This window comes from Rhynchophorus ferrugineus, unplaced genomic scaffold, assembly GCF_030347505.1.
Source record: "Rhynchophorus ferrugineus isolate W39M unplaced genomic scaffold, kcgeb_rfMv2 rfM2, whole genome shotgun sequence".
Taxonomy (NCBI): Eukaryota; Metazoa; Arthropoda; class Insecta; order Coleoptera; family Curculionidae; genus Rhynchophorus; species Rhynchophorus ferrugineus.
This window is the reverse complement of record NW_027472581.1, coordinates 86,954,000-86,980,736: the sequence shown is the minus strand read 5'-3', so window position 1 is coordinate 86,980,736 and position 26,737 is coordinate 86,954,000. Positions and strand designations below refer to the sequence as shown.

General features: G+C 32.2%; 1 protein-coding gene across 1 annotated transcript in view; it reads left to right on the top strand.

The window, feature by feature from the left end:
- The window catches only part of LOC143190786 (fatty acyl-CoA reductase wat), a 31,329-nt gene extending 4,833 nt beyond the window's left edge, over positions 1 to 26,496 (top strand). Inside the window, exons 4-9 of the mRNA XM_076395352.1 lie at positions 5,314 to 5,585; positions 9,976 to 10,085; positions 13,453 to 13,645; positions 16,612 to 16,866; positions 25,595 to 25,852; positions 26,319 to 26,496. Of these exons, the coding sequence (XP_076251467.1) occupies positions 5,314 to 5,585; positions 9,976 to 10,085; positions 13,453 to 13,645; positions 16,612 to 16,866; positions 25,595 to 25,852; positions 26,319 to 26,424 (1,194 nt within the window). The 3' untranslated portion in view covers positions 26,425 to 26,496. The remainder of the gene's footprint in view (positions 1 to 5,313; positions 5,586 to 9,975; positions 10,086 to 13,452; positions 13,646 to 16,611; positions 16,867 to 25,594; positions 25,853 to 26,318) is intronic.
- Positions 26,497 to 26,737: the final 241 nt, after the last annotated feature.

Genomic DNA, 26,737 nt, shown 5'->3' with positions numbered 1-26,737 from the left:
TAGTTTAATATATCAGCTATATTGCTAAATATGTCGTCCAAGGTATTCTTTAGTTCTGTGCTAATGTGAAATGATTTGTCACATTTATTCGAGATTTAAGTCAGTGTTCTCTAAGAAGATGTCCACTGTTTTTTGGTATACTAATAGATGTAATTATATAAGAAGTTTTTAAAAAAACATGACGTTCAATGTAACGTTACAAACTACTTGAACGATCTGATATCCACTGGTAATGTATTGTATCTTCTTTATTAACGCAGATGTTGGGGCTCTTAGTATTATATATAGAAAAGTATTGTAGTACACTTTATATAGAAAAGACTAAAGTATTGACAACTGGCAGATTGCCTTTATTAGAAAATAAAATTAATTAGAAGTGCATGAGATTAAGTAATTGGAAAGAATAATACAAGAAAAGAAAGTTGTATCTACCGACAAGGATATATAATAAGACATAGATCAAGATCATAGGAGATCAATTGAAAAGTCCCCGGCCAACCATAGTAAAACACATTTTTTTAGTATTTTTTATTCAACAATTCCCTTCAAGGGTGATACACTGATAATAGCGACCCTCCAACTTTTCGATGCCATTTTTTTAGTACGATTTGCCCTTTGTTACAAAATAGGCTTCAGTTTCTGCAATCACCTCTTGATTCGACGAAAATGTCCTTCCAGCGAGCATTCCTTTGAGATCTGTGAACAGGAAACAGTCGGTAGAGACCAGATCTGGAGAATACGGTAGATGAGGAAGCAATTCGAAGCCCAATTCATAAATTTTGCCATCGTTTTCACTGACTTGTCACACGGTGCATTGTCTTGGTGAAGCAGCATTTTCTTTTTCTTCAAATGCGGCCGTTTTTCGACGATTTTGTCCTTCAAACGGCCCAATAATTGTATATAATAGTCGCTGTTGATGGTCCTTCCCTTTTTCACGGTAGTTAATGAAAATTATTCCATGCGCATCCCAAAATACAGACGCCTTAACCTTGCCAACCGACTGTTGCGTTTTCCCACTCTTTGAAGTGTGTTCATCGTGTACAGTCCACTCGGTGACTGTCGATTGGACTTCGGAGTGAAATGATGGAGCCAGGTTTTATCCATTGGCACATATCGACGCAAAAACTCGGATATATTACGGTTGATCATCTTCAAACACTACTCCGAATCATCAACTCGTCGTTGTTTTTGGTCAAAAGTGAGTTCGCGCGGCACCCACTTTGCAAAGAGCTTTCTTATATCCAAATATTCGTGAATGATATGATGTACACGTTCAGTTGATATCCTTAGAGTGTCTGCTGTTTCATTTAATTTTATTTTGCGCTGATTCAAAATAATTTTGTGGATTTTTTTATTGTTTTCGTCGGTAACAACCTCTTTTGGGCGTCCACAACATTCACCGCTTTCGGTGCCCATTTCACCACGTCTAAACTTAGCATACCAATCCTTAATGGTTGATTTTCCTGGGACACTGTCCGGAAACTCGGCATCAAGCTAAGTCTTTGCTTCAACTCTATTTTTTTCCTTCAGAAAGCAATATTTTATCGCGAAATTCCTTTTTAAGTTGCTTCACTCCAAATGCCATAGTTCACAAACTAATGATCCGACAGCTATGAAATTTATGCACGCATCTTTGGAGGATTAGGGATAACTAGAAAACATATGGATTAAATTCTAGTAGCGCTATCTATATGTCAGGCCAGAAAGAGGTCTAAATATATATGAGACTGATATTGCCTGCAAACTACCATGGTAACGGCCAAGTACAATTTCAAATTTAAAATTAGACTATCTATCATTTCTCCCCCAAATACATTTAAAAACATTAAAATAGTTTTTTGTGTAACCTCTCAAAGCCCTTACATAATACCGGACGTAAATCCAAACTGTTTTTACGACCAAAACTTTTAAAATAGGTCTCATATACAATCATTGTCGGTTTTCCTTTGTATTTAAATTTTAAATATGCTGTTCCGGACCTCTAAATAAAGATTTGTTTGTTTAGGACCCGGCAATGATACGAAACTTCCAGCCCAAGCGTAAAGAAAAAAGAAAAACATGTTCTCACATAATTTTGGCCGGTTTTAACAGCGAATTCGGACGTTGGTAACCGCGGGTTGTAATTAACATTGAAATGTATTAACTTTAACTTGAAACTTTCCCCCTCTGTATAACTCGAGACCGTAAATTTTGTTAAGTTTTTGCAAACGCTGCTTTTAGTAGTTTGGTAAAAATATAACATCTGTGGGTTAAATATTTATATAATATATGTGGTCTGTGAAATTTATGTATGGTTGTTTATAATATTGATGGACCGAAAGGCAAAAGTGTAAAATCTAATAAGGAAAAGGATCCCAGTCAAGCCAGTAACCAAGCTGGGTAAGACCAGATGTCTTCTGGGACTCTCTTCAAGTCGGTCACTAGTGTAGGTTTAATTTTAAACCCAGGACGTCAAATAAAATGTATAACTAATAAAACTATATAAAAGAATTTAATATCTTAAATTTATAAAATCAAAGATCAAAATAAATGATATAACAACTACTTATACAATAACTGACAAGGTAAATAAAACAAATTCTAAGAGTGCGAGATCCTGATGCCGAGGTGGTCGGGTGACAGTCGGATGAAAGCATAATGAAAACGTATCTGAGCTACCAATTTTCAATTTCAAGGGTGATACTAAAAATAAACATGAAACATAACAGGGGCCGGTGATTATTACGATAAACACTTCTAGTATCAGGTAATATTGAGATAAATTGCAGAATACTCAAATAAACAAGCAATGCAATTGCTATTGCGCACTCACTTCTCCAGCTCCAGCTATAATGAACGTACAATGCGTACAAGGGGAAAAGCCAGAGGCCACACGCTAGATACACTGCCACCAAGAGCCAACAGAAAGCACTTTCGGTAGCGTTTATCCATATCAAGTTTAATAAGTTATCAAGAGATCTTAAATACACATCAGTAACCTTGTCGTTAGTTTCTGGTTTATAAAGAAATATGATTCATATCTACAGTTGAAATCATAAAATGGGATTATGGAGAATATACGACGATATAGATAACGATAAATTATTAAATAAATAGGTAGAGGTTAATGAATAGAGAATAACAAGCGTAGAATAATAAATGAGAAATAATAAATAGATTATAATAAATGGAGATTTAATTTGCACATATTATTTATTAAAGAGAAAAGTTAAATACTCTGTGAATAAACATACCAGTTCATAAAACTCAGGTTGGGCGGCACAAAACACAGTAAAATGAACTCAAAAAAGATATTGACTCTGAACATCGCGTCTTCACAAATGAACTCTTATGAAGTTCTAACGTCCCCTGAGTGTGTTTAGATATCAAAAGTGGCAAATATAGCTCCCGAAAAAACATCAACAGTGTTGCAATTTATGGTATTATTTCTGTTGCTAAGTATTCGCAAAGGCGACAAATTCTACAATTAAAAGAAGTGTCAATACCGCCTAGTTCCTTTATATTATCCTGCAAATCTTAAAAAAAACGACCCAAATCGAACTACCAGATTAAATTTTAAGTATCACATTTCCTCGAATGGTACATATCTTTGCCGATATTTTAGAAAAAAAAACTATCGAGAAAATATAAAGAAATAAAATTCGCTTTTACACTAGTCACTCGGTCATGTTAACCAGTAGATCCAGTCCAGGTAAATCCTGTTTGGTAAAAAGAAGACTCTAAAATATAACAAAAAAATCACCAATCACCAATGCATTAAAGAATTTTCAAATTACTAAAAAATATGGTCACAATATCATCTTTTCTAATAGTAACAATAAATAAACTATTAGAATGTTCCGTAAACCCACACATAATGATAAAATATACTATAGGTATAGGCTTTGATATGGTCACATTATTGATTTTTTTCTAAATATGTTAATCCTTCTTTGCGATATGTGTTTTTAAGACACTTGCTGTCTTATTGCAAATTAACACGATACATTCAGAGATAGGCTCGCACTCGTATATACGGTTAAAGATAATAATAATTTTTGACAGCTCGAATATGTTGGCAAAATACATTTGCATGAGATTTAGCATTAAAGCCAAAAAACTAAACTTATTCAAGACCCAATTGCCTACATATTAGAAAATATAAAAGAATCAAGTATCAATACAAGGAATACAAAGGTTCAAAAGAAGTATCCAATTCTAATTGGAATAAACAGTAAAATAGTAAAGTAGTAGTAAAGAGTCAAGTAAAAATTTGATTTAAAATTAGAAATAAAATAGACTAGTCTATGTAAAAAAAATAGTTTCTCGGTCAATTTGCTCCTAACAAGCAGTTAGAAGCAGATAGACAGAGAGTCACCACTCTGGAGGTAAATATATCTCTTCTCCAGCAAAAATAGCAGAAAATCAAAAGTAATCATTCTGACGAAACATAACTCAGAACAGGTTATATTTTGAAGCAGCTATAAATGAACTGACGTCATTATCAACAATAGGTCATCATGATCTTACAATTAAAACATATGTCCTATTAAGATGAGCAAAAAATGAATAGATACAAATTTGAAAGAACTTATAGCAGAAACACCAGTTGTACGTTCTAACGATATTTGAATAGAACAAGCAAGAACATTCAAATATTTAAAACAATGTATACCTATAAAAAGAGAAATATCACAATTTGGATGAAGAACAAATAATGCAAATCGTTGAACAGGAGACATTAAATAGAATTCCCTCCTAGTATTCTGTGATAAGCTAAACTTCGTGAATAAAAGATACAACGAAGAGCTCTTTTTTACTTTGATACAATAGAAGAATGTATGGAAAAAGCCTACATCATGTTTCAACTAAATCAGTTGAATAGAACTTGAGATATCACGTCAACACTCTCGAAAAAAGTACTTTAAAGTTTAATTTTTACGACTATGTCTCTGAAAATAATTTAAATTGTAATATTTTCTTAAGAGCATATTCTTACGAGTTAGACTTTGTTAAAATTAAACGGTTTAAAATTATATATATTCTAATCGGCAGATAACTTTCACGTATACATATTCGCTACATTAAATCGTATTTTAAGATCGTTCTTTAAAAAAAATGTCACCCCATTGAAATTATTCGGACTGGATCCGCCATTTCGGAAAGGTTAAGCCATTTAATCTGACAATTAATTAGACCTGAATCTGAAATATATAGTGGCGGAGACCATTAGTATCATTTAGTCGAGAAAAGCAGTAGGTAAACTTAATACCAAAGATAGCGGGCTTGCTCCCGAGCCTCACTAATTATACATTAATGCAGATTTATTTTTAGATAAACGTGGTGTTCCATTGCGGTGCCTCGCTGAACATGGACAATGCGCTGGCTGACGCTGTAATGACCAACGTGAATGGCACCGCCGAATTGCTGACTGTGCTGAAAGGATCGAGAGAATTGAAGGCGCTGGTTCTGGTTTCCACGGCGTATTCGAACTGTAATAACGCGGTCATCAACGAGACTTTCTACGATCCTCCTATTGATCATAAACTCCTGATCAATATGGCTCAAAATATGGATCCAACTCTCTTAAAGAGTATCACTCCCAGGTAATACCGAATAAGAGATACGAGAAAACAGTAGTTCACAGTACAAGATTGTCCAGCCCATTTGTTTCCGAAAAAGAAAAACAACAGCTAACCTAACTTTGGAAACATTGTTACTTGTTTTCTGTGGTATCATCATTATCACACTCAATCCATAACCAGTGTTGGAGGGGAAAGTCCTTTTCTCAACAAGCCGCCAACAATATCAGTCCCTATATTTCAGATCGTTTTCTATTATGTTAGTACATGTATTTTTCAAACCTGCTTGTTGGATAGAAAACGATTTTGTCACAGAAGTATGTGAGGAATACTTTCAATTTTAATTCAACGAAAATATCCAATCTGCGTCTCTGAATTTGATCTGTCTGAGAATTTACCTTAATAATCGCATTTAAAAAACTTTAAGTTTGCGTATCAGGTTAAATGAAAACTCCCCGGCCTGACACATAGATGGCGCCACTAGAATTTAATCCATGCGTTTTTTAGTTAGCCCTAATCCGCAAAAGATGCCTGTATAAATTTGACAGCTGTCGGATCATTTGTTTGTGAATTGTAGCATTTTGAGCATGGATATGGATAAACAGGAATTTCGCGTGTTGACAAAATATTACTTTTTGAAGGGAATAAATACAGTTGAAGCATAAATTTGGCTTGATGCCGAGTTTCCGGACACTGCCCCAAGAAAATCAACCATCAAGGATTGGTATGCTAAGTTTAGACGTGGTTAAATGAGCGCCGAAGACGGTGAACACAGTGGACGCCCGAAAGAGACCGACGGAAACATTAAAAAAGTCCACAAAATTATTTTGAATGACCGTAAATTGTAATTTAATGAAATTAGCAGACACCCTAAAGATATCAACTGAACGTATACATCATATCATTCACGAATATTTGGGTTTGAGAAAACTCTGTGCAAAGTGGGTGCCGCGCGAGCTCAGTTTTGACCAAAAACAACGACAAGTTGATGACTCGGAGTAGTGTTTGAAGATCGATATGTGACAATGGATGAAACATGACTCCATCATTTCACTTCGAAGTCCAATCGACAGTCAAGCGTGGGAAAACGCAACAGTCGGCTGGTAAGGTTATGGCGTATCTATTTTGGGATGTGCAAGGAATAATTTTCATTGACTACCTTGACGAAGGAATGGCCATCAACAGCGACTATTTCTTAGCGTTATTGGACCGTTTGAAGAACGAAATCACCGAAAGGACGGCCGCATTTGAAGAAAAAGAAAGTGCTGCATCACCAAGGCAATGCACCGTGTCAAAAATCCATGAATTGGGTTTCGAATTTGCCCCAGCGACTATTTATGTTCTCAGATCTCAAAAGAGTGCTCGCTGGGAAGACATTTTCGTCGAATGAACAGGTGATCGACGAAACTGAGGTCTATTTTGAAGCAAAGGACAAATCGTACTACAAAAATGGTATCGAAAAGTTGGATGGTCGCTATAATCAGTGTATCACCCTTGAAGGGAATTATGTTGATTAAAAAAACTAATTTTGCCAAAAAATATGTTTTACTATGGTAGGCCGGCGACTTTTCAATTGACCTGTTAAGTTGCTATGTGTCTGTATAGCAAAGTCCAAGTTTGGAAGATACCACACAATACAGAGGGATTGTCAAGAAGTATTTGAAAGAGGCGAATTTGGTCTGAATTGCATTCTTTTCTCTTTTTCTACACACACCGTTTTAGAGAAAGAAATGCTTAACTGATTAACTTTATTACTTAGATGACTGTAGATACCACTTCTCTTGTATTATTTTTACTACACTTGCTTTAACTGGGTCCCTTTTTACAACAGGCGATCGTCTGTCTGCTGTGCTAAATATATCATGGAGAATGAAAAATAAATATAATTTTTATGGTATCTCTCATTTAACATTAGAACACTATCATTGAATCGTCTGTACTGTCTATCGGCTAAAATGTGCTATATTGACACAGCTAAATAGTCGTCGAATAGAGCCAAGTCTAGTGATTATGTCCCATTAAATATGAATTATCAATTATTTCTTAAATCAAGAGGGTATTCAAAACGTAAACTAGAACATTACGCCCCTTTCTTTGCACAACGACCTTTCTCTAATACATCCATTTGGTAGAGACACTTTGGGACTAATTTTGCTATTCCATTACTTCGTACTTATCAGTTATAATTAGTTATTAAGATCGAAATCAGCGTTCCCAAATATTTAAGAAGACTTAGAAGAAGAAAATATAGAAATAACAGTTTTTACATAAATTACTATTTCTACTTATAATATTAAATGATTAAAATTTAATTAGATTTTCACTTTTTCTCATTGCCTTTATCATTTCTTTGTAACAGGTTTTTGAAAAACAATGCAGTTCGTTGTTCTTCACTCGCATTACTTAAATGTCAAGAAATTTTCATCAAACAACCAAGAGTCCAGAGCTTGACTATCCTTTTACCTATGATGTATAGTTAAGAACTTCCACATTGTCCAAAAACCTAATCAGAAGTATCTTTAATATCCAAGCCTACTTTTCCTCATCAGCTACTTCGGAGCAAAATGTTGACAAATTGTTTCACTAAGAATAGGTTTTATATAGTAGTTATTATAGTAGTTATATATAGGTAGTTGAAAAATCCTTTAGTGGTTTACTATAGTTTCATGAAAAATATTCTTCTTGCCGGATATCAAAGTTTTTTTAGGGGTTATTATATCTTTTGCTACTTTTAATCCCTTGCTCTGCTGTCGTACTTACATATAAAACATGGAAACTATTATTGGCTAAGGAAGATGGAGACTTCCTTTATATTAACTGAGTGAATAACAAGCAGTAAAATATGAATAATTCGCAATTTAATAGTACACATTAAACTGTAACGCATTAACCAAAATGACATATTTAAATTACAAAATTGAAAATATTGGTAATAAATTAATAAACTAAGAGAAACAAGTATGTCTTAAATTGTAAATTCACTAACTGGCAAGCAGTGATTGTACTTTAGATCTTTGACTACTGTTTTCCATGCACAAAAATATATTAAATAGAACTTGGAGGACTAGATACTAATTATTAGACTAAACAAGTACAACAGAAATGATAAAATTTAATATACACCATATGCAAAAATCAAGAAAAGTATTCTCTTACTCAATTGTTTTGAGTCAAAAGATTAACAGGTAATTTTGTGATATCCAGCATATAGACGAGATCTTTTGTCATCAGATTACATTTAGATTTGTACAACTATTTGGTGAATAAACTACCTAATTCTGTTATCACAGATAAAGTTGATATTTATTCCTTACCAAATACGCACTTTCTATTATGTTTTTACTGTACAACGTTAACAAAAAGCTGTATTTCCTAAGAATAATTAATTTTGAAAAAGCTAATTTGAGAAGTATGTGATATTTAAACAATTAGTTAAGATAAAGTTATAAACTTATATGTTTCGGAGTAAACAAAAGGATGCACCGAACAAAAAGGAAAATTTTTAGTCCCATAAAATAATATATAAGAACAGATGTTTTTATATTAAAAAGGACGATCTGAATAAAAATCTTATTAAAATTAAAAGATAGTATTGCCATATTGAAAAAATAGTTTTTGTAAAATGCGTTTAAATTTTCGGTATCAAAAGAAAAGTACCCAAAAAATGTGCCGATATGAAACATTATTTCATGAAATAGTCAGTACATTTTTCATTTTTTTTTCTTTTGTCGCTAAATTAGCACCACTATGCTTCGGTGACACTTTCTAAAAACATTTTTTTTTGCCAGAAACTCAACAAACTGTATAGAACATCATATAACTACACCTCATATGATTACAGTCTACTTTCCCCTCTTTCTAAAATTCAATTTACCACCTTAGGACAACAATTTTCAGTCAGTAAAAGGCATAAAATCAATAAACAACGAGAACTGAAGTTAGCTACCAAAATAGTAGTTAAATTACTAAAATTGAATGACTAATATTAAAGTAACATAACTGCTTTGGATTTGTAATATTTTTTCAGTTAATTGATAAAACAAGCTCAATTTTTTAAGCTATTAAATCAAATTACTCGTAAATCCACTGTAGCAATAATTCCGTTTATTTTATCATACTTAACAAACATTTACAATAGTAATTGCCTGAAATGGTAATGTAAGTGCCAAACAGAAATAAATATAAACAATCCGTAACAGTATTAATCATCTACTAACGAATACGCAAACGTAATTAAACAAATTGGCTTTAAAATCGCCGCATGAATACTTGTGTATTTGCGAAAAGCTATTCTCTTGGAGAAACGATGAATATATCTAGTAATTAAACTCATACTAATATTAGTATTGGATAACATCAGAATATAGAACCATAACGTATCGTTTTATTTTCTGAACCAGTGATTTTATTCCAGATTAATACAAGGTTGGCCCAATACCTATGTTTTTACGAAAGCTGTAGCTGAGAACGTGTTGAAAACTGAAGGATCCAATATGCCAACTGCTGTTTTTCGTCCATCAATTGGTAAGTATTCGATTTATCACAGAGATAGTGCTATTGTTAATAAACTCATACTGGTCTTGTGTAATAGTAACGTTCAAAATGTATTTTTCAATATAATAGATCACAAAGAATATTAAAAACAGTGAAGTGATAAGAATTATGTTATTCATTATGAATTATTATGATGATGTTTCAAAAGAGCTACTTCCTTATCTTAAAATTTTCCATGAATATGTTGGCGATGATGTGATTTAATAAGGAACAAGCTGAGCTGAATTTTGGGTAATATTCTGTTGATTGTCTATCAGTATAGCGTCTTCATGTAATTTTGTTAGGTTACATGAAATTTGATTAGCAATAACTCTTGAATAAAAAATAACAGGTAAAAGATTTATCCAACTAAGTATTACTGAATTTTGCAGTCGCTTTTATTGTTTGGTTTTAAGGAATATAATGCTAAAACCTATCGAATATTTTTGGAAACCTATGGTGATGCTCCATCATGTTCTAATCGTCGATGAATGAATTGCCTTTTTCCGAAGTTGATGCAAACGCACTAAAATAAACTTACACGTCAACTAGAAATCACAAAACAAGCAACTCACTTCAGCATTATGTCATCACCATAAATATCACTGAATTTCCGATGAGCCTTCAAAGGTACCGAAATTATTTTCTCCACCTTTATAAGTTGTCACCCATATATACATACAGATAAATGAACAGAATAATATACCAACAGTTATCAAAAATTATAGATATACAAATAACACTGACTGTGTAGATGAATGGAGGAAAACAAAATTGATCAAAAAAATATGCTTCCACGAAAAAAACTGTATACTCTATAGTTACATGTTAAATGAAACTCATTTAGTTCATTAAATAAATAGTCGAGTTGAAATAATTTAATGCTGTTTCTTTTTTATGAACCAAACAATGCAAGGACATTAGCAATCGTCCATAACAATCGTAATTGCTTATATTTAAAGTTCATTTATTTGAATAATCCAGTGTAAAAGCATGCGTCACAATATGATTAATTCGTCTAAAATTTGGGTTTTTTTCTTGCATATCATTTTTGTACATGTCAAGCTGTTTTAGTTCCATTTATCTTGTTGATATAAAACAATTAATTTTACATATAAGTTAATTTGTTTGGATACCTATAATTTTAGTTCACTGTTGGATTTTTTATTATGAAGCATCACATTTTTTGTAATAAATCTTTCTTGTGATTTGTAGTATATAAATTATAGCATCTATCTTATTCTAGAATTTATATGTACATAGCATTAATTGGTTGATTTATTATATTTAGTGTCTAAGAATAAATTGATAATAATTATAATTGCAATTTACAATTGTATGCGCTATTTTAATGGCTATTTTAAACTTATATATATCTTACAGTATATCTCAGTTAAATACCATTTGTTAAAGATAACTTAAAATATTCGTTCTAAGTCAAACATCTATTCTGAATGAAATTATGAAATTTTGATACTTAAACTTTTGTTTGAAGACTAAAACTAAGTTAGAGAATGTTATCCTTAGGGAACTCCCATGATAACTCTCAAGTAGGTTACCAATGAGATATTTTAGTTCTATTTTCTACGACATATCAATTTACTAAACTACGTAATATATTTCTTAAAATATTAAATACCTGAATTTTTTTCTGGAAATACCCTGGAGATTTTTTGAAAAGATATTTATTGAAAAAATACTTTATGGAAAAGAAAGACTTTATGGCTATGGATATTCCGACTTAGATATCGATATGGATGGCTCTCCTGCACTGGAAATTGTAATGTAAAGCAAATCAATATAAATTCCATATTAAACCGGTTTAAAATCTAATTTAAGTCAATTTGCGTGGTAGTTTGTTTGTTCAACTCTTTTGCTAGGTTCAACTTTCTCTTTGTGTCTCAGTTTTAAATCACCACTTTGAAATTTCTAGAATCAAAAATCAATAATTAGGATATGATGGAGCAGCATCACTATTAGTTCTAAAAATGTTTCATAAGCTTTGACATCATATCTTCAATTATAACAAAAAAAGTTATGATTGTCGAAAATGTATACACTAAGTAACTCAATATTACTAAGTTTAAAACTTCATTACTTGATATTTTAAATTATTCATGATTTAAGAGTTATTGCTGGTCAAAGTATATGCGAACACCTAACATACATGAAGACGTTACAGATTAACAAATTTTAATTGACTATAACGAGAATCAACAGAATATTATTGAGATTTCCGAAACCAAAAAACTACTGTCAACAAATGATCAATTTGAATTATGCATTGGTCGAAGAACGACTGAATGACCGCGAAGACACGGCGTGATTTTAAAACGCGATAAAGACCCGTATCATAAAGTAAAACCGGTCAAGTAAGCATTGAAAGCACTTGGATGGGACATATTATCACACCCGCCATATTTTCCACACCTTGCCCCGTCTTACTATCAACCTTTCACACTAAACAGACACTTGCCTTTGCTAATTTCGAAGAAGTTAGAAAACGGCTCGATGATTGGTTTTGCTCAAAGGACGAACAATTTTTTTGGAATGGCATCCATAAGGATGGACCATATGTATAAAATAAAATTGCTAAAACTTCGAATAAATAATGTTTTCCATTTTCTGGTAAATTATGTACTTTTTCGAAAAAAACAGGTAATGATTCTAGGTACATCTGATAATTAATAGAACGCTGAACGTTCTCTAAATTATCAATTACTTCTAACTGGTAAAAAGTTTTATTAAAAATTCATACTCCAAAAAAAAATAACTTTATTTAAAAGAGTTTCTGTGCTTTTGAGTTACGAAGTCCTTTTATTTGAATACTACCCGGAAAATACATTCGATCTGATACTTATCATTTCCAATAAACAACATATTCATGGAAAATTTTAAGCCGTGGTACTAGACACCTCCAGTTTACCATCGTTGTTGTTTTACATTTAAACCAAAATTATTTTTAATCTACAATATGCTAAAGATAAAATTATATAAACAAAAAGGTGATACTAATTAAAACAATATGACAAACATAATAAATGTTTTGTTCCCATTCAGTTCGAGTCAAAATAAGATAAAAACTCTTACACAAATACATCAGAACAGAGGGAAAAAGGAGCTGATGTTAAAACGGGATCCGGCCGGCATTAATTAACGTCAGTGCAAGCGAACATTATCATTAACCATTACGCAACGCTGGACCTAAATATAATCCTTTTAATATCAGCCGCCTTCGCAGGATCGCAACTAACGTTTCCCCATAACACCAGCTAATAACAATTAAAAACCGGTAACGATAAGAGTCCCCTCTGATTGTTCTCTCCACGTTCGGCTTTTGACTGGTCCGTATTTTTAGTGACATCGACGGTATCTGAACCGGTACCAGGTTGGTCGGACAATCTCTACGGGCCCATGGGGATACTCTTATCCTCTAATTGCGGCGTTCTGCGGGTAGTCAAGGGGAGGGGCTGCCTTAAACCCGATACCGTTCCCGGAGATATGGTTGTCAATGCGTTGTTGTGCGTGCCGTGGGAAGTAAACGACGAATGGTTTGTATTAATCGTAATATAACAGGTCAAATGAAAAATCCCTATACTGTACATGTCGTGTAGCCTGACACATAGATGTTTTCTAGTTAGCCCTAACCCTCAAATGATGCGTGTATAAATTTGACAGCTATCAGACCATTAGTTTGTGAATTATAGCATTTTGAGTGAAGCAACTTTTCTTACTACGAAAAAAAATGGATAAAAAGGAATTTCGCAAAAAATAAAAAGGAACCTGCCCCAGGAAAATCAACCCTCATGCTAAGTTTAGACGTGGTGAAATGACCACCGAAGACGGTAAACGCAGTGGATACCCAAAAGACGTTGTTACCGACGAATACATTTAAAAAATCCACAAAATGATTTTGAATGATCGTAAACTGATATTAAATGAAATAGAAGATATCTTAAAGATATCAACTGAACGTATACATCAGATAATTCATGAATATTTGGGTATGGGAAAGCTCTGTGAGCAAACAAACAGCAAACAAACCAAAGTGAGTGCCGCGCGAGCTCACTTTTGACCAAAAATAACGACGAGTTGATGATTTGGAGCAGTGTTTGATGATGATCAAGCGTAATAAACCCGAGTTTTTGCATCGATGTGTGACAATGGATGAAACATGGCTCCACCATTTCACTCTGAAATCCAATCGATAGTCATCCAAGTGGACTGCATGTGATGAACGCTCCAAAGCGTGAGAAAACGCAACAGCTGCTGGCAAGGTTATGGTGGGTATCTTGGGATATACATGGAATAATTTTCATTGACTACCTTGAAAACGGAAGGACCATCAACAGCAACTATTACATAGCGTTATTGGACCGTTTAAAGGACGAAATCGCCGAAAAACTGCCGCATTTGAAGAAAAAGAAAAGGGCTGCTTCATCAGGACAATGCACCGTGTCAAAAATCCATGAATTGGGCTTCGAATTGCATCCCTATCCACCGTATTCTCCAGATCTGGCCCCCAGAGACAATTTTCTGTTCTCTGATCTGAAAAGTATGCTCGCTGGAAAGATATGTTCGTCGAATGAAGAGATGATCGACGAAACTGACGCCTATTTTGTAGCAAAGGACAAATCGCACTACAAAAATGACATCGAAAAGCTGGAGAATCGCTATAATCAGTGTATCACCCTCGAAGGTAACTATGTCGAATAAAAAATCTAATTTTGCCAATAATATGTGTTTTACTATGGTAGGCCGGGGACTTTTCAATTGACCTGTTAAGTGTAGAGATAATAGTTATTTTTTATCCCAAGTTTTCGATATTGCCAACAGATATTAGGTGCTTGCGTGTACTTTGATCATTTCTTTACCTTTAAAGTCATTTATTCAGAAAAATTGATACAGTATATAAAGGGATATTAAATCGTCTTTGTTTAACTTGTTCAACTGAGATTAATATAAGATTATAAGTGAATTTATTTAAAACTAGTTAATATTGAGACTGCTATCAATATATACAGGGTTATATTAATTGCAAGTAAATAGAGACGCTCCAAAGTGTACACTCCAGGTATAGTGATTATTATAGGTATACTGTTAGCCGGACGAATTTATACAAGTGATACAACTGTATGGCTCCCTTATATAATTGTGGTTACACCCCATATACTCCCTTACAAATCGCTAATTACGAGAATCTTCTTCGATTTCTTCAATTGGCCCAATTTCGTATTTGCCAAATTACACGTTATCTGATTCAAGACTCCATTCTAATAGTGATGCTCCTCCTCTTGGTTTCTACTGGTGGACTAAGAGGTTAAACTAACTTACGGATCCTACCATATGAGCAGCAAGACTTTATGAGCATTAATATTTATAATATATATTTATAATTATAAGGTAATATTGGAAAACTCTTATTTTATGTAGAGGAAGGTTTATTTATATGTCACCGATTAAAGATTATGCAAGCACCTAATGTAACCGGAAGTTTCCTTTGTGCTATGTAGCATTATCTGACATCACTTTTTCGAATAAATTACTGTCCAATATTTGCAAGTTTACTTGCTTGTAAAACCTTGTGAATAAAAACAGTTCTTTATTTAACATGGCCCAAGAGAAATATTCAGCTCAAATATATATTTTTTAAATTTAAACTTATTAAACCTTGTAATACATGGACTGAAAATTACCGGACCTAACATATAGATGGCCTTAGTTTCATTGCATTCACCTCATTTTCTATTCGTACTAAACTTTAAAAGAAAGCTGTGCTTTTTAAAACAATGGATCAAAAATAATTTCGTGTTTTAATTTTGCACTACTTCTTAATGGGAAAAAATACCGTTCAAAAGAAGCAGTAGCTTGAAAAGTGTTATAACGACTCCGCTCCATCAGAGACAACAATAAACGTTTGTTTGTTGACTTTAAACGTGATCGTAGAGACACCAAAGATGCAAAAAGTAGTGGACGTCCAACACATGGTAAAACCAGAAATCATAAAAAAACCAAAACCTCGTTTTAAATGATCGAAAAGTGAAGTTGCGTGAGTTAGCTAACATCAAAAGATAGTAAAGGAACATGTTGGTTTAATATTGCATGAGTATTTAACTATGAGAAAGCTCTGTTCAAAATGGGTGCCGCGTTTGTTCACCGTTGACCAAAAACAAAAACGTTTTGATAATTTTTGGGCAATTTTTGGCCCTGTTTAAACGGAATTCTTGCGTCGATATGTGACAATGGATGAAACATATCGATCGTCAAAACGATCATCATCTGAGTGGACAAGCCCATTTCGATGCAAATGATAAATCGTTCTACAAAAATGGTACAGAAAGATTGGAGCTGCGATGGAATGACTGTCTGGCTCTTGAGGGATATTGTGTTGATGAATAACGCTAATTTTGGACAATAAAGTGCACTTTCTTTGTTACGCCCGGGTCTTTTCATCCCATGTGTTAATTTTGTATTTTATGATATATAAGCAATTTTGTCCTCATTCATTTCTTTGCAGGAACCGCGAGAAACAAAATTATGTCCCTCCAATATATAACTTCTCTGGAAAAGACAGCCCGTTGTATATGTCAATGAGTGAATACACATCTAAAGTAAAAAACTGTGGTTACCCACCATTCAAGAAAACCATTTGGAGCCCCATGTTAGCGATCGTCAATAATAAATACTTCTTTAATGCCTTGGCATTTATATTACATACGCTTCCCGGATATTTGTTTGACATGATGCTTATAATAACAGGACAAAAACCCAGGTAAGTAGAGTATATATTTATTTATAATTATATAAATATCCACTATCGTTTACAAATCGTTTGCAAATTATGTACTAATAATCATAAAATAACTAGATATACACATGGAAATTGTACAGTTCATTGTATTAATATTTTCATTCAAATATAATTTATAACAGCCGTAAATAATAATATATTACAACATATAAATTCAGCTATAATTTACAAGTTTTTGATCAATTATGTCAATTTAGTCACGATAAATTTAACAATTAATACCAATTTATACTAGGTATAAAAAAATAAATTTAATATAAATCATCATACTACAATGCGGTCAAAAGTACCGCTACCATTTTGATTACCTATAATTTTGCTCAAACAAAAGATAAGTTAGTTTGGCTTTCATAAAAAGTTCATTTGATCGTTACATTTTTTTCTTGTTAGTGTTGAAAAATTATATCGGCCAAATGGTGACCGCGATTCGCTATGAAACTTTCGGCTCTTTTTAAGACATTTTTTATGACATCCAACAACATCTGAGGCCGAATTTCTTCAATTTCGTGGCTAATATTGTCGTTGAGATATCGAATCGTTTGTTGCTTATTCACATAAATTTTTGAATTTAAAAACCCCCATAAGAAAATATCTGGTGCTGTTAAATGCGGAGATCAGACTGTCCATGTCAAATCTCCACTTTGCGAAATAAGTATTCGTGGAAAAAGTCGTTCAATCATTGAATTGTTGAAGGAGCCGTGTGTGCTGTGGCCCATTTTGATGAAATCGCATGCCCTCTAGTCCTTGCTCTTAAATATTCCGAAAATATTGGCATAATAATTTTTTGGTAACAAAATGTTTAAACTAAATTTTCGATCAAAAAAATCTGAAAAACCAATTTCTTTATACAAGAACCAATGATTTTATCATTTTTAGTGTAAGTTCCACTGCATTTGGAGACCAACATTTTTTCGCCACTTTTTTTTTCCACTATTGTATATTAATAATCACAAAAATGTGTACCTTTTTATTTTAATTTTATCATATGATCCAAATACATTGACGAACAAACCTGTTTGATTGAAAAATCTTATTTTTTAAGGGTTTGTGATATGGCTCGGTGAATGGAGCTAAAACGAAATAAAAGAGTGATGTTTAAATTATGTGACCGTTATTTATTGGCTATATAAAAAATGTGAAAAATACAAAATAGATAAAACGGATGGTAGCGGTGTTGCCTGGAGACGAGGCTTGGGCAGTCGATGGGGGCACGTCTAAACCAAACGATGGTCGGTTACTGAATGATTGGAAATACCCTTCAATAACATCCCAGATCAACGTCTGGGGGTTGCCAGCTATTCGTTACCGGGTTCTAGTTGGCGCTGCTGGCACCCCGCCCGTATTCAACATCTGGGAATATATTTCTGGGTATTTTGTAGACCCTTATTCCACTATGTAAAATTCGACATGCCTCAAGGTCGCTGCATTTTAACTCATAAATTAAATATTTAAAGCTTTTGGTTAATTGACTATCGATAATCAATAAAAAAATATAATAGCTCCATCTGTTATTGAACACGAAACTTTTTAAACAACCTACTAAATTAAACAGACTCAATAGAGATTATTTCTAATGTATTGAATATCCAAAAATAAATTAAAAAATAAATTTATAATTATTCTAAACCCGTAAAGCAATAAATCTTCCGCTTGGGCTACATCGGCGCTATATCATGTTAACGCGTAAAAAAGATTGAAGCGAACAACCAATCTTATAGAAAAAGCAAATAGCAAACTATCGATCTTGTTCGGGCTATTTCGTGTACAATATCTGGCCTGAAAAAAGTTTTATTACAGTAATTATTTTCGGTGAAGTAACCTCATTCGCCTTGATATATAGTCCCCGATATTTCTTCAGAATTACTGTAGACAATGAAAGGTTCGAGTTAACGAAATTGCTTCTTCTGTGGATCTATGTGTCGTCAATGGGAAAAAATAGCACGCCGTCTTGTGGGATCGGCCCTTGTAGAATACGTTTTATTTTCGTTGGCGGTCAGCTTTTGTTTTTAAAACTCGTAAATGCTGGAAAAAGTAAACGACAAACAATTTGTCAAAAATATATATATTTTAAGGTAAAGTGTCACAGAAATTACATAAAAGCTACGTTCATCTCTATTATGTTTTGAGTAATTAAATAGAGACTATATATATATATATATATTATTAATACAAAATCGTACAAAAACCTATAGAGAAAATTTTGTTTTAATTGATCCTTCATTTTACGTAACTACCCCATAGTCTTACATTTATTGGCACATTAATTAGTAAACAAAAAATATTTTTAACAAAACAAATGGACAGACTTCAAAAAATAAATAATGAACTCCGAACCACTGTCCTCAGCATTAAGCCTACCGACTGGCGAGTGACCAACTTTAGAAATCATTTCAGAAGACATCCGGTCTTACCCAGCCTGGTTACTGGCCTGACTGGGATCATTTTTCCTGTCGGATTTTACACTTTTGCCTAGAACATTCACAAATTTTAAACAATCACAAACTTAAATTTACGACCATGCCCCAGCAGGATTTAAACCCGCGGCTATTGCAACAGTAGGGGGACCTTCCCATCGCCTTTACCATTGCGCCACCAAGCCGGTTTATTTTTGTATTGTTTGGGCTAGGCACCGTCTTCAAACTTACTTAACTGCAAACTTCGAAATCTTATATCTCGATAATAAGTAGGTTGCTGCAAAAAAGCAATGAACATTCTATAAAAAAAAAAAAAAATATATATATATATATATATGTATATATATATATATATATATATACATGTAACAAATTTATAAAAGATGGATAATTGTATATGTATCTGGTGAGAACAATGTTGGATAGGCTTTATCTTAAGACCTGTCCGTGAAAGAAGTTGACTTCTGAATTTCTCACCAAAATTCCTACAACAAACAAGATAACGAAGATAAATTTGCAACGTGCTTAACCCAGAAAACTTAGTAATATTTACTTAATCAACTCATTTTTGGAAAAGAGCTTAATTATTCTTTGAAAAACGATATCTTCTCTCTGTAATTGTTTAATAATTTTTTACTAACAAGATGTACTATAACGCATTTTTATATTGATTAATAATTTAGTAACAATTAACGGAAATGTCCACAACCTAAAATGAAAAATGCCTTTTATGGCGTTTAAAGTGGTTTTAAACAAAATATGTGTAGAACGAATTTTATTGTGGGCCTAAATAAATAATATAAATTATTTTTATGGGATATTTGTTAATAAAAAAATATATGTATACACAATAAAAAAAACATCATATAAAGTAATTACAAACAACAATAAATCGATTAAACTAAAATTGAACAGGAAAACGTCGATTGAGGAAATAGTCGGGTGACAGTTCTGAAATAGATAAAAAAGTACCAGGGCAATCAATTTTCGAGAATAAGAGTGAAATATAGAGAGCGTTAAATCAGCCGTATAATTATTAAATGAATTATCGGCTAAGTTGATTAACAACGGTTATGATACTGATAATTAAGGCCAATTGATTGGTAATTGAATTTGTAATTGTACTGATAACAATGCCTAAACGTGCCATTAGAAAATAATGATAAAAGACAATAGCGATATTTGATAGCAATGATAAACTGTGCTTGGATGAAGTATGACATGTGCACACGGTACGAAGGGATAGCACACGACGTACCAGCTTATGTCCTAACACTAACAATAATGACGTGTAATGAGATCAAGGGATAACGCGCGAGACCTACTCTCACTAAGGTTTGTAGGCCTCGCTAGGATTAAGCTGAATTTTTAAAATAAATAAAAATATAACAAATGAACAGTACTGTTACTAGTGCACTCACTTCTCCAGCTCCAGCTATGGTGGACGTGCAATGCGTACAAGGGAGAAAACTAAAAACCACCCGCTAGATACGTTTCCATCAAAAGCCAGTAGAAACCACTTTCAGTGGCGTTTGTATATGCTTCAAATTATCCATAGATTATAACTATACATCAGAAATTTTGACCACTTTGGCATTAGCCTCTAGTTGATAAGATTGCAACAATTTATATTTACAGTTGCAACCATAAAACTATTATCATTAATTTATAGTGATTACGAATTATAATAATTAAATAAATAAATAGCAGAAAATGTTCAGAATAAATTGATAACTGAATAGATAACTGATTAATGAATAGGTAAATAAATAGTTAAACGAATAGAATTGAAATAAAAATAAAACTGGAATGCTCTGTGAAAAACTCAACCGTTTTAAAGAACTCGGGTTGTGCAGCTTAAAACACTGTATAATGGACACGATTGAAAAACATAGTTACTCTGATGGTCGCGGCTGCATAAATGAACTTTCATAGAGCTTGAAAAGGCCGTGGGCATGTTAAGTTATCACATTTGGCAACTGCAGTTCGAGGGCGCTAAGCATGTTGCCAATTATGGCAATTGTTTTTGGTGCTGGGTGTCTGCAAGGGTGGCAGACCCCAATCAAGCAGAGATGACAACCTCGCACTTTTAGTTTCTTTACCGTTATCTTAATTTTCCCAAAAACATAAAACACACCAATAAAATATCTAATTAGTCTGGGATTTCCAACTCCTCGAACCACAAGTGTTTCTCTTTTATTCATTTTTTCAGAGACGAATTTAAAAAATTATATTAAAAAATAATTCACTTTTACATCTGTTGAAACAAATAACTTAAATCGCACAATTCCTTCACTTGCTTTTGTGATGCCTGTTCTAACAATTTAAACTAGCCAATCATACGTTGTTTAAAAAAGCAACCATGCTACCTCTGACTTGACCTAACAAAACATTTCCCCAGAGTTGCCTAAATACCAGCGTGTCCACTTATTCCATGGTTTAATCAGAGGTAAGGAGAACTAAAAATAAAACAAAATGTTAATGTCCTACTATGAAAAATGGCTTTATATTAAAAAACACTTAATTGTTGGAATTGTTTAAATTAAGAAAGACTGATATAAAGATCGAGATAAAATGAATAAAAGGTTTTACCAGACCATCAATTGTTAGAGCAAATAAAATATAATCCGCGTACGATAAAGCTGTGGCGACGGTCTGTTGTAAGAGCTCCGTCTATGATGAGTAGCCATTTCCTGATTCAATCGAGTCTAAGAAGGTAGGGTAATTAATGCTATTGACTTATACACATCTAAAAATAGGAGTCGAGCTGTGAAATTTCGGTTACCAAAAATAAACCCACACATAGTTAAGAGTTTAGTTTCATTAGAAATAATATACTTTCCAGCAGTAATTGTTTTATATTATTTGAATAGATAGTTAATGAAAAAAAGAAACGTTACAAGTTATATATCGAACCTGATTCAAAGATGTCGGATTTAATTTATTAAATTTCAATCCTATATTATCGAATTATGTATTTTCGAAGTGAACAAGCAGTACGAGGGTCGCTATTTATATTTCAGGAATAGGAAAAAATCAAATAGTTAAGCTGCGAATATATTTTTATTGCTTTTCAAAGTACTCGCCACGATGATCGACTCACTTTTGAATACGTTTAAATCAATTTTCAAAGCATTTATTGCATTCCGAATGAGGTATCTTCCAAACATGATTTTTGTGTGCTCAAATAGTGCAAAATAGTCTCTTGTCTGAGCCGATGTATGAGAGCTCGCATTGTCATGATGAACAATCCGGCGTCTCTTGTTTGTTTTCGTTATTTCATTGAAGACTTCTGGCAAACAAATCGTTGTGTATTAATCAGAATTTACACGTCTAAGAAGTGTCATGGAATCATCAAGAATAATCTAGAATTACCCATATAAGTTGTTCATCGAGTTTTGTAGAATTTGAGTTCATAATATGCCGCAATCATTTCAGGATGTTTCGTATTATATCTAAAAATAAATATTCTTATAAAAGAAGATAATATGATTCCTTCTTCATACGTCATGAAGGCGCTGTGATGAGAAGAGAGCATCTATAGCTAGATGATTTATTTTTGTCTGATTTTGCTCTAAAATCAGTTTTTAATTGTTAAATTATGTACCTTCGAGACTAGTTTCACATGAGTCATTTTTCGAATAACCTTGATTTTTAACATGGCAGACATATAATGTATACATTTATGTTTCTCGAAGGAAAACATCAACTTTTCATAAAAAGTTTTACAGCACTTTAATGATCGAAATTATGCTTGAAGTAAATAAATCCGAACGGTTGTAGATCGGGTGAGTAACCGACACGAGACACGTGTAAGTAGTAAAGTTGCCTGTTTTCATTTATTTCTCGGCATTCTCGTCCAATTTAAAGAAAAAATCCAGTCCTGCCTCGGCGGGATTACCGAAAAGGTTTATTTACTTCTACGTCCAACAAATCTTGTTTTTTCCCTTGTCAGTTTTTATCGCGAAGATTATTGCTTCGCTCTATACAAGAATTATTTTCTCGAAAATATTGATAGAGCTTAGGAGATGATGAAAAAGCTTTACCACCCAATGAGAAAAATAATAAGTTATTTTTGTTATATCTCCGCGTTGTTATTATATTTTCTCGGCGAAATTCTTTTTACGATCACTTTAATTTCGCCCAGGACCGTTATATAAACGAAATAAACACTTTTAAGCGTTTATTTTATCATGATACGTTTAAAATTAAAGTACCTTGTAAAAATTTTTATTAGCGCTTCTTTATTAGAGAGGACGTCCCTATTTTTTAAATGGACCTTTTTATAATGGACTAATTAAAAGTATTGCCGGCTATATCAAGTAATTTTTTATAATTGTATTGCTCATTTAGCTGCAAACATTTTAAATTTGGATTGTTTTTGCATTTGCCGATAGCTGGTAAAAATATACTTTCTAGTTATTTTGTTTAACTTTATGGCATCATGTTGTTCAATATGTTTCGAAAGGACTATTTATTAATATAATCATCACACAGCTAAAAAATCGACACCATGTTAACCATGTTATATAAATCTGTTATTATAGGCATAGAGCATTAGAAGAAAGGATTTAGGTAAAGGACTTTCAAAAACTACAGCAGTAAAATATAGGGTCGTCTCATTTCATTACAATAGGCAAACTTAGGCTTACCACCATAATCTTGAAACAAAGTCTATCCTCCAAGATAATATATTTACTCAAATCATCAATATCATAGTAAATTAATTGATTCGATTGATTATCCGCCTTATTCGCAAGATTTAGCATCCTACGATCGTCAAGAAACGTATCAATTGAAGGAGAAAATCCAAAATCTGCTTCAGTGATACTATTATTTAATTGAAAAATTATTGAAATACGTCTATAAGGAAAAATACCAAAAAGCAACTATAGCTTATTCAAAAATCATACATATACATATATTAGGGCGATAAACTAATTACCATGATTTATTAACACTAAACAACTAACAATGAACATTAATTTAACCTCAATACTAAATCTTTTAGTTTTTTATGAAGATGTTAACTCTCACACTCTATTAGTGCTTAGACATTTCTCCATAAAATTCAACTCATAACTTTAAACTCAAATACCAGTATCAGAAGAACGCTTTAAGACTCATTTCAAAAATATAATTCATTAAATATAATTAAATATAATTTAATATAATATATTTAACATATAATATTCCTTGGTATAATAATTAAAATTCTTACTAAATGTATAAATAAGATGGAATGGATGGAGAAAGTAAAGAAGAACAAAAAGAGGCCAAAAAAAAACAAATAGAAAGGAACACACAATAAAAAACAAACTAAAATATAAAATAACAAAAAAATAACTGATGTTGTTGAGTAAAAATAAAGCAAATAAGTACTGACAGCGTATACAAATATAAAAAGCAGAACATACATTAAATATAATAAAGGACCAAAAGAATATTAATAATAAAAATTAACTCAAAAAGGAATAAAACAAAAGAAGAGAGAATTGGCGAAGGATGATAACAAAGATGAAAAGAAAAAAACAGAATAAGCATGTGGAATATAAGAAAAATATTGGCAAGTGAAAATGTGAAAAATGCATATACGAACTGTACAAGTTTATAATAACAAAAGTGAAGGAAATTACGCGAAAAAGTAAGAACTGGACAAAGACTAATCTACTTCTTCTAATCTACTTAATTTCTTTAAATAAAATCATCTATATTCTCTCGGGTGTTTAAGCAAATTATTTGCAAATCCAAGCAGAGTTTACTGTTTATAATATTAATCAATGAAATAATAAAAAAAGATCAATTAGGCAAAACATAACCACTACAAATATAGGAGCGTTTACAGACCATAAGCTTAAAGAATAATGGGCATAATAGTAAAATGCAATCAACATATATGAAATACCTCAATAGAGCCAAAGTTGTAAGAAATATGGACAGGATGAGAAATAAAGGAAAAAGAAATGACCGCAACATTGAATTAGTTATATTAATATATATATATATATATATATATATATGTTATATTAATATATATATATATATATATATGTTATATTAATATATATATATATATATATATATATATATATATATATATATATGTTATATTAATATATATATATATATATATATATATATATATATATATATATTCAAAAACTGATATAATTACAGAAATATATCTATCGCAAATCCTGTAAAACTAATTCACAATATGTAAAAAAATGTAGTGACGATGAATATATTTTCATATTTGTTTTTTCTTTTTGTAGGATGCGTCAAATATACCAAAAATTGAACAAGATAACGACGGTCCTCCATTTTTTCCTAATAAACGAGTGGACGATAAATAACGATAACGTGAAGCGACTATGGGAAAAGCTGACTCCTTCGGATCGGGCCGCTTTCAACTTCGACCTCCGAACCATCAACGTTAACACTTACTTTCAGAATCTAATGACCGGATTGAAAACGTATATCCTTAAAGAGGATATGACGAAAGCCCAGGTACACAAAGAAAGATACGAAAGGTAAATATATCACCGAATATTAATACAATGTGTATAGTTCAGTAAGTTTTTCTCCTTTGGGAAGATAAATCAAGTTTAACGACATAAAATAATGTTTTATACGCATGTTGTTCTTCGATATATATCTCCCTAAAGTTTAATATACTGAGGCCACATGTACAGTTACCGTTATTGAAGTACGAATACCCTGACTAGATACACTTTAACATCTCCTACTAGTTCCTCGTGAAAGAGAAACAGCTACTTACACATTCAGTTCATACATAATTCAGTGACTTAGCAAAGATTTTTTAAACTGTTGACCATGTTGGATTCTTTGTGTTATTATTGATAACACAAATTTAGTAGAACTTAAGAGTTCTACTAATTATCTCTCTAAAGTTAATTAAAATCAACGAAACTAAATATCTCTTATTGAAGACTTACTGAACTTTGACACAATAATATAATATATAATAATTTTCAGGTTATTGATATTACATAATATCCTGAAGTATGTTTGCATGTTCCTACTTACGTACCCAGGTCTGAAGAAATTATGGTTGCTACTGATAAAACCCTTTGCAGGTTAATAATTAGATTAATTAATGTGTAAGCATATCGGTGTCAAATTAATATTGTAAATATATTTTAAATCGTACAAACTTGAGTTTTTGTTAATTTGTGTGTAACATAGAACTAAACTGAGAAAATAATTAGTACTTAATATACTAATAAAAACTTAATTTGTAGTTTTGTTCAGTTTTGTGAAAAAAAGTAGTAAAACAAGTTTTGAGACTTTATACTATACCTGCTAAATTTAAAAATACCAGCAATAATGGTCTATAAAATCAGTCTATTAACTTAAATGTCTTTGTTCTTAATCATCGTCGAGGCAATGAGATT